The sequence below is a fragment of the Stegastes partitus genome, unplaced genomic scaffold (genome assembly GCF_000690725.1).
Source record: "Stegastes partitus isolate 25-593 unplaced genomic scaffold, Stegastes_partitus-1.0.2 Scaffold900, whole genome shotgun sequence".
Taxonomy (NCBI): Eukaryota; Metazoa; Chordata; class Actinopteri; family Pomacentridae; genus Stegastes; species Stegastes partitus.
In genome coordinates, this window is record NW_007578631.1 from 236,952 (window position 1) to 247,084 (window position 10,133).

General features: G+C 42.4%; 1 protein-coding gene across 1 annotated transcript in view; it reads left to right on the forward strand.

Annotated features, from left to right (window-relative positions):
• The first annotated feature begins 8,432 nt into the window (after positions 1–8,432).
• Positions 8,433–10,133, forward strand: part of dbpa (D site albumin promoter binding protein a) — a 39,118-nt gene continuing 37,417 nt past the window's right edge. Inside the window, exon 1 of the mRNA XM_008293666.1 lies at positions 8,433–9,496. Within this exon, the coding sequence (XP_008291888.1) occupies positions 9,301–9,496 (196 nt within the window). The 5' untranslated portion in view covers positions 8,433–9,300. The remainder of the gene's footprint in view (positions 9,497–10,133) is intronic.

Consider the following 10,133-nt stretch of genomic DNA (forward strand, 5'->3'; position numbering starts at 1 on the left):
TAACTACAACTAGCCAATATGATGTTTGTAAAAACATCAGCCTCGTATAAACTGACTGAAACTCATATTTCCCAGATTTTCTGCGTGTCTTGAACGCAGAGCAGAGCCAGTGAGGATGGAGGGGGCGCGGCCGTGGAGAATATGGGCGTGGCTTCTGTATGCAAACGATCCACGCCCCCAAGCGCCTTTCCCCCGTGAGCGGTGACGTCACACGAGCGGCCCGTGTTGGTTCCAGCTGACTGAGAGAGAGAGAGAGGGAGAGAGAGGGAGAGAGAGGGAGGAAAATAAGAGCCATCATCATCTATCTGACTCTCATACTACTGGATATTATTATTTTTTCAGTGGCATCTCTTTATTTCCTTCATCTTCTATTTTTTTCCCGCGCACATTTAACCTCAACTTGCTTTTGGTGATTTTTGTCTTTTTTTTTTTGTATTATTATTACAATTATTTTTTCTCCCCTCCTCAGTCTTGGAGACTTCTCCCTCCGCCGCCACTCGACTCTGTTCTGCTGCTTCTAATCCTCTTTCTCCACTCACTGCATGGGACCACAGGACGGCCGCCTTCGGTTCTGATTTCACCCCGACTGTCGCTGCTGCTGCTCCCTCCGGGGCTACAACAACTCGCGACCAAAACCGCCAACCGAACGCCGGACCGGAGCGGACCGGAGCCGGCCGTGAGCCAACCGAGACAGGAGGGAGGAGGGGGGAGACACTCAATTGAATTCCTGTGTTGAGTTTTGAGAAGGTGACAGCAGCAACTCCTTAAAAGCTCAGCCGGTCTGAGAGGATGAAATAGATTCTGTCAACATGGTGCCATTTTGGAGATAAATCCATCATTTTTTTTATTATTATTTTTTTAAAATTTCTTCGTACGTTGTTGTTTTCTCTCCTTGATGGGACGCGCGGAGCTGCGAGACGTCAGGTGGAGGTCTTGAGCGTCACCTGTCCCTGCGCACCTCTTGACGGCGCGCCTCCTAATTAGCGTCGCTTAAGTGGATTATTGTGATCTCGGACTCGCGCGCTCTTCTTTGCAGGTTTGCCATCTCTCCTCCCCTCCCGCGCCTCCCCTCACCTCCTCTCCCCCTCCTCCTCCTCCTCACCCTCACCCTCCTCCCTGGAAGTTATGTCAAGGCCTCTCGCGCAGCTCCTGCCGCCGGATCTCCCTGCCGGGGCCACCAGCCCCCAATTCGGGGCCAGCAACCCGGCTGGAACTGGCCCCCAAGGCGGACACCTGACCTCCATGACCAACCTGAAGTCCCTGCTCCAGCTGCCCATCAAGGCCGACCAGAGAGGGACCAAGGACTGCTGCGAGATGAAAGGTGAGCTCGTGCGTGTGCGCGTGCGTGTGTGAGAAAAAGGGGGGGGGGCATCAAACTTCTTTAAAGGGGAAACACCTCAGCCAACAAGTCGCTGCAGGAATATCATGCAGTTTTAATGTTGTGAGTGCATTAGCAGGGCCTGTGTTGTGTTTGTCTTTTTTTTTTATATAGCAGGAGATAAAGAAAATCCACAGTAAGCATCATAAAGAACAGTGTGGATGCCATAAACTTTTGATTGCAATGGTCACATTGGATGCCTGTGTACAAACATTATGTCATCATGATGTGATATGTAGGAATTAGTATTATTATTGCAATTTTCTTCACTAAATGTGATTTTAAACTGGAAATATTTGGGTTTTTGGACGTGTTCGGTGGAGTTGTGAGATTTAAAATGATGCACGTTAATTAATAGAGAATGAAAGCAGCCCTGATTTGAAAAAAAAAACCCCAAAACAGCAATAATCTAATTCTCGAGGCTCCAGTCTTTGCAGAAAATATCGCAGGAATATTACAGGGATTATTCATGGCTGGATGTGTGTGTGCATGTGACTGAGTGGGTAGGTGTGATTGTAAAAGACAGAGGCCCTGCTTATCCAACACACTCACATGCACACTCACTTCTCTCCCTTTCTGGCCCGCTGGATTTTTTTATTTTTTTTCATATATTCTTTTTTTTTTTTTTGTGCATTTGCTGGTGAAATGAAATGATCTGGAGAGGGAGGAGGAGGAGGAGGAGGGAAGAAGAGGGTGTTAAAAAAAGCAACACAATCTGGAGTGGATGCCATCAAAAATGCAGCCAAAGCAGCAGGAGAGGCAGCAGCGGCAGTCGTTTGTGTTGAATCTGATTCGCTCGTCTGTTTGAATAAAGGTTACTGAGTGGAATTGAATTGTTTCCCATCCACCAGCTGCCATGACAAATATTAACCAGGCTGCCTCTCCTTCCTCTCCTGGCTGTTGGGATGTCATAACTCCTATTCAGCTGTCGCACACACACACACACACACACACACTGGCTGGTTCTTGTTGGGCCTTCGAGAACGTCACAATGGTTTGATTGTCTCTCTTTGACTTTAACTACAAAGATATAAACCTTTATTAAAAGCAACCTTTTTCTTTAAGTGTCCTCACAAGAGCAGCAGATTTGTTAAGAGTGAGTCCTCACAAGCTTAGGTAAAATTCAACACAACACGCAGAAGGAAAACAAAGACATGGCAGCGGCTTTGGCGGCCCCTTGTGGCGTCTCTGTGCAACTGCAGCTCCTTTCCCTGGAGTTTTTTTTTTTTTTTTTTTATGAAGAGGAGGAGATGATGGTGAGCGCAGCTGACAGGCTCTCCATGGAGTCAGAAAGCAGCTCAAAGGCCCCGACTAACCTTGTTGTCAGCGCCCATAGAGCACATGTAGTATCCTCCTAACGATAGGTGATGCATTCAGGGGTGTGAGGGAAGATGTTTTGTGTGCCATGCATTCCACTCCTCCCCCCCCTCCCCTCCACCTTTTCCACAACACCGAGTAGATGCTTCACTCCTTCGCCCTCCTGCCTTTTTCTCCCCTGGCTAGCTTTGTTTGACGCCTTCACAAACACCCACTCCATCTCGCACATCTCCCTCTAACACGTCTTTGAGTTTTTCCTCTCACACTTTCCTGTCTTGCTCTCTTCTCGACAGATCACTCCTTCTTCCACTCTCTCTCACTTTCTCTCTACCGTGGTCCCTCTGCTCATTTACATTTTCTCAGGCTTTGTCTTCCTCCTCTCGCCGTCTCATCTTTTACAGTACACTCTCATCTCTCGGGCTCCTTTTTTTTTTTTCTCTCTTCCGAAGCCATTTATTTGCATTCGTCTCTTGCTCCTTCCCTTCCCTTGTAAATCTCTTTTTCTTGCACATGGCTCTCAGATTTGCATAGATCACGTCCGTCTTCTTTTCCTCTCCCCTCGCTGCAACGTTTTTCCTTCCCCTCCGCTGTGCTGCGGTCAGCTCACAGTCTGTCAGGCTTTAATGACGCGTCCACTCCAGTTCAAAGTGTCACCATCACTTTGATTAAGCTGTGCCACTTCCACTTATTCCTCCCGTCTATTTGCCCTCCTGATCCCCTCTTTCATTCTCCTCTCTCTCTGCTGTGAAGAAAAAAGGGATTTCCCCCCCCCCCCACTTCTTTTGATGACTTTTCCTTCTGCTGCTTTATGGTCATCTTTTCGCTTTCCTTTCCATTGTAATTTGTGCTCTTGAGTTACTGCTACTTCTCTTGTCTGCTGAAAGCTCCTGCAGTTGCTCATGGAGGTGTTAGAAGCATTTTTGCAGATTGTTTTGGTACTGAGACGCCCATAGGTACTAAAACTATTCCTTCATGCTGATATTGTCTGGTTAATAAATCAACTGCATTTGTTGTTGTCCCTTCAACACTCATTTATGATACAGTGATGCTACTGGAGTACTAGATAAACACTGGCAGCTCTTCCTCTTTTTAAATGTTTTCTTCAATTGCATCTCTTTTATTCTAGCAGTTCATTTGCTTTCCTGTTCAGTCAATAAGACAGTTATTTATACAGCATTATTAAAAACAAGGATTTACAAAGCGCACTGACAGAAAAAGCAGGATAGCCAGAAGCCACTTTGAGCTCCAAGGAGGAGCACTCACCTGCCAGTGGTCACAAGAACATGTGGACCTGATGTTGACAGCCTGATGTCATGTGACATCCTGACTCATGACAGTTACTGCCCACACATGTAGCGTACATGTGACACACTCAGTGCACACGCCCCACGTACAGTCTTTTGATCAACTCTCATATTCGCGTTTTCAATTTTATGCTCTTGTACCGACACTGTAAAAAAAAAAAAAAATCCTTGAAAAAATGGATAAACTGTTCATAAGCTGTAAAAATGGTTAAAATATGGCAAAAATATCAAAAATAATATTTTTTGGCTTATTTAAACGTAGTAAAACTATTGTATTTGTACAGTCATGCATTTTAAAAGATCAGATTGCTATTTGTAAAAATACAATTTTTTTTAAAGATGTAAACAATGTTGGCTTTTTGTAGAACCAGATATTTGTCATTTGGCAACACAATGACTATCTGTAAAATACATGTTATTCATTAAAAAATTTTAAAAAGGAGATTTTTTTTTTCACAGTGTACTTGTGGACAAAGTTTAAGTGAGCAAAGGTAGCATCAAACAGCTGAAACGATGGTAGATGATGATGGTGACAAGTCATCGCTTCTTACCGCTGTACTAAAGTGAAACCTAAATGTGGCGGAAATGGGTGCTACCATCTTGCCAGCTTTTATTTACTAAAGAGCCTGCAGCTTTTTTTTTAGAACATCAGTTGTTACAGTTCACTGCAGAACAACTCAATCAATGGTTGAAGCAAAGACGATAAATTACATGATTAATCCTCTGAATGACAAAAGCTGCTGATACCATACATTAGCTAGAAATTGTAAACACAGAGAGAATCATTGGATTTTTGAACTTTATGATGATTCTTCAACTATTCATCTCTGACGTGCAGTTCTGTTACAAAATCTAAGCTCCAAACTGTGATATTTCATCAAAATCACTTTATTCTGCATGTCTAATTTAAAAATTCGTCATTACCTGAACTGGGCTGAACTGCAGGCTGTGTTTACACAGAGCAGAGAGGAGACAAGTGAGAAAAAAAAAAACTATGAAAAAAGGCAGCAGAAAAATATGTATTCTTACCAATTGTGGGCTCATGAAAACTATATTTTGAATTGGTTTCCATATTTGTCTGTGTAAACACTGCCTGCAGTTCAGCTGAAATGTCCATTAATTTTTTGTTACATGATTCTTGTTCACTGCTGACTCAGTCGTGACTTCATAGTCAGGATAAGGAATGCAGTTGTTTTTTTTTTCTTTTTTACAGAATCTTTTTTGATCAAACACTTTAATTTTGCTGATTTTGAGAATGGGACATGTAGAAGAAGTTGTTTTGATGAATTATCTCAATTTTAAGTTTTCCAATGGCACGCCATGACAGAGATGGTTAGTTTGAAGACCGCTGGAAAGCTGAAAATCCAGCAATACCTTCTGTTTTTACAGTTTCTGGCTCTGAATAACAGTGTGATTTTGTGATTATTTTAAAGATATCATGCCTTTCATGCCCACCAATTTAGAGGGTTCACAACATTTCCATTTCCTCTACAAATTGACCAACAACAGTCCATACAGGGATGCCATTGTTGTTTTTGTTTGGCTATTTTTTTGACGGTGTTCATGTTTTTTCCTCCATCAGAAAAAAACCCCAGAATGTCCCACTTTTACTTAAACCTGGAAAAATTCAAATCAACCCTTTCATTTGCTGCATGACACTGTTAATGGCACTTTGTTTAAAGGAAGAGTTTTGTAATACCTACGCAGAAATTCAAAAGAAACTGGAAAAAAAGATGAGGAAGATTCTGTAGATGATTACGATGATGATAACAAAAAGATTACGAGGGACGTGAACATAATTGTCTCTGCTCTTCTCCTCCATCCATTTTTTCCCGTCCATCGACTGCTGTTTTCCTGCTGTAATCTCTCATGTCTTTAATCCCTTTAAATATAAGTTTTCAGCCTCATCAGTGCTCTCCCCTCAGCCTCCTTTTTACTCATCCCTCCCTGCCGCCCTGTCGTCCCAGCTCAGTAAAAATATGCTCTTTTATGACTATTTTATCAGGCTTTATTATTCAACGCGCAATTTATTCAGTATGCGCTTTTGGCGGTGTAATTCTTCGGAATAATATTACCAAAAGATCAGAGCGAAAAACAATCACTCTAGTTCTGTCCATAGAAGTGCTTCGGTTAAATTAGGTTCCTGTTTAATTTCCTTTTTATTTTTTTTTTCTGCTGATGGTTTATTGATGCTTTAAGTCCATATCTATCTTTCCATCGGACTCCCTCCCTCTCTGTGCGGTCAGAGTGCAGGGTCACTCAGCTTCACTTTATTTATAGATGCCTTTTAATGATTGCAGCTAAGTGCTTAGCAGAAAACTAAGGACACATGTGGCACAAACCTCAGCTGTTTGTTTGTTGTTGCTTGTCGCACATGACTGTAATGCAATGTAGTGTTTGAGTTCAGCTTTTTGGAGCCTCACAGATCTGGATCACACCTGAAACGATCCCAGGACCATGTGTTCGTCACATATTANAGTTCGACACCCCTGTCCTAAACATTCACATGACTATGCACCATGAATTCGTCATCCAGAGTTGGACTGTCAAGGAAGAGTAGCCCTGTAACATTCTGAGGTGTGTAAGGGAGAACTTCAGAGCAAAATACCTGAATGTGGTGCGACAAGAACAGTTGTCGCCATCCACCTGACCTGCCCACCAGATTTGTCTCCTGGTGACATCTTCGTCTTCCCCAAAATGGAATTTAAGAAGGTTACTGTTTTGACACAGTTTTGGAGAGTCGGTGCTTATCACCGATGGTGCTTCACCTAACAGGACTTCCAGGGAATGTTCCGAGTGTCGCAGAAGCACTTGGAGCACTATATCACAAGGAGACTACTTTGACAGGGATGGGTGCCAAAATTTATTCAGGTATGGTCTTGTAATGTTCTGATCAACCTTTCTAGTTGTATGTCCCAATATATAATATGTCAAATGCAGTATGCCAAAATACCAGGATGTCTTATTACATTTCGTCTCATTTTAACGTTTGCAAGCCAACATGCTTTTTTGATCATTCCAACTTACAATCTTTTGTAGCAAAAGGATACGTCACAATGTCTTGCTAATGGCGAGCTTGAGTCGCCGCACAGACAGATGATTTCACACTGCAGACTGAGACAGATGTCTGAACAAGACGGCCAGAGCTAAAGGTGTCATATTATGATCAAGTAGTCACAACTGTATGATACTACATGAAACAGCACATAGGCACGTAAGGACAGCTGCAGTACGTACTGAGAGGAAATCCAACAAAATTTAACTGACAGTAATTCAAAATAAAATAAAGCAGCAGAAGTTCACAAATTCACAGTCTGATGCAAGTTGTTTTGACATTTATTAGCTGAGTTTTACTATCCGGAATTAAAATGACCGATGTCTGGTACAACAACATTGTGACGAGTCAGAATTTTAATTCCAGTTATCTATAATATCATGACGGGTCAGAATTTAACTCTAGATATCTGAAATTAAAATTACCTAAGAATTTTCCCATATTTTTTGAAATGCATGAAAATACCAATAAAATTACAAAAACTGATGATTATTTAGTTATTTAAAAAAAAAAAAAAACTACAAATGTATTATAATTTAACCAATATTTCAATTAATTTCATAGATGAAAGTGTGAATGTATTTCTTGAATTAGATACAATTAGTGAAAACAGAAAAAGTGTATTGATTCTGTAATTTTATGGAGATATATAATTAGTAGAGCTTTCACTACAAAAATGTTGAAATTGTTAATATCTATTAGCATAGGTAATCTGTCAAAAATGCAATATTTGTATAAATATTTAGCTATGTATTGTTAATATATATTATAGATAATTTCAATGTTTTTTTTTTACATATGTAAATATCTGTGATTAAACATTTAAAATCAAAAATAAATAAAGTAAGCTAAGAAAAAAAAGCATATAAACTATGGGAAATTGCTGTATTATTATTATTTTTTTTTACGAGATCGTTAATTTCCACTATTTAAATATACTTTTGAAAAAAGCAAAATATTACCATTTTATAGTTTTTAAAGAACTCTTTTTTTCCAGTTGCAGACATGAACACAGTAAAGTAAAGATATCTGTAAGGAGAAATTAATTTATCATTTGTCCTGGAGGAATGACAACACGGATGTCTAAAATGTTGTTGTGAAATGTTTACATGTCAACCATATAACTACAACTAGCCAATATGATGTTTGTAAAAACATCAGCCTCATATAAACTGACTGAAACTCATATTTCCCAGATTTTCTGCGTGTCTTGAACGCAGAGCAGAGCCAGTGAGGATGGAGGGGGCGCGGCCGTGGAGAATATGGGCGTGGCTTCTGTATGCAAACGATCCACGCCCCCAAGCGCCTTTCCCCCGTGAGCGGTGACGTCACACGAGCGGCCCGTGTTGGTTCCAGCTGACTGAGAGAGAGAGAGAGGGAGAGAGAGGGAGAGAGAGGGAGGAAAATAAGAGCCATCATCATCTATCTGACTCTCATACTACTGGATATTATTATTTTTTCAGTGGCATCTCTTTATTTCCTTCATCTTCTATTTTTTTCCCGCGCACATTTAACCTCAACTTGCTTTTGGTGATTTTTGTCTTTTTTTTTTTGTATTATTATTACAATTATTTTTTCTCCCCTCCTCAGTCTTGGAGACTTCTCCCTCCGCCGCCACTCGACTCTGTTCTGCTGCTTCTAATCCTCTTTCTCCACTCACTGCATGGGACCACAGGACGGCCGCCTTCGGTTCTGATTTCACCCCGACTGTCGCTGCTGCTGCTCCCTCCGGGGCTACAACAACTCGCGACCAAAACCGCCAACCGAACGCCGGACCGGAGCGGACCGGAGCCGGCCGTGAGCCAACCGAGACAGGAGGGAGGAGGGGGGAGACACTCAATTGAATTCCTGTGTTGAGTTTTGAGAAGGTGACAGCAGCAACTCCTTAAAAGCTCAGCCGGTCTGAGAGGATGAAATAGATTCTGTCAACATGGTGCCATTTTGGAGATAAATCCATCATTTTTTTTATTATTATTTTTTTAAAATTTCTTCGTACGTTGTTGTTTTCTCTCCTTGATGGGACGCGCGGAGCTGCGAGACGTCAGGTGGAGGTCTTGAGCGTCACCTGTCCCTGCGCACCTCTTGACGGCGCGCCTCCTAATTAGCGTCGCTTAAGTGGATTATTGTGATCTCGGACTCGCGCGCTCTTCTTTGCAGGTTTGCCATCTCTCCTCCCCTCCCGCGCCTCCCCTCACCTCCTCTCCCCCTCCTCCTCCTCCTCACCCTCACCCTCCTCCCTGGAAGTTATGTCAAGGCCTCTCGCGCAGCTCCTGCCGCCGGATCTCCCTGCCGGGGCCACCAGCCCCCAATTCGGGGCCAGCAACCCGGCTGGAACTGGCCCCCAAGGCGGACACCTGACCTCCATGACCAACCTGAAGTCCCTGCTCCAGCTGCCCATCAAGGCCGACCAGAGAGGGACCAAGGACTGCTGCGAGATGAAAGGTGAGCTCGTGCGTGTGCGCGTGCGTGTGTGAGAAAAAGAGGGGGGGGCATCAAACTTCTTTAAAGGGGAAACACCTCAGCCAACAAGTCGCTGCAGGAATATCATGCAGTTTTAATGTTGTGAGTGCATTAGCAGGGCCTGTGTTGTGTTTGTCTTTTTTTTTTATATAGCAGGAGATAAAGAAAATCCACAGTAAGCATCATAAAGAACAGTGTGGATGCCATAAACTTTTGATTGCAATGGTCACATTGGATGCCTGTGTACAAACATTATGTCATCATGATGTGATATGTAGGAATTAATATTATTATTATTTTTGCAATTTTTAAACTGGAAATATTTGGGTTTTTGGACGTGTTCGGTGGAGTTGTGAGATTTAAAATGATGCACATTAATTAATAGAGAATGAAAGCAGCCCTGATTTGAAAAAAAAAACCCCAAAACAGCAATAATCTAATTCTCGAGGCTCCAGTCTTTGCAGAAAATATCGCAGGAATATTACAGGGATTATTCATGGCTGGATGTGTGTGTGCATGTGACTGAGTGGGTAGGTGTGATTGTAAAAGACAGAGGCCCTGCTTATCCAACACACTCACATGCACACTCACTTCTCTCCCTTTCTGGCCCGCTGGATTT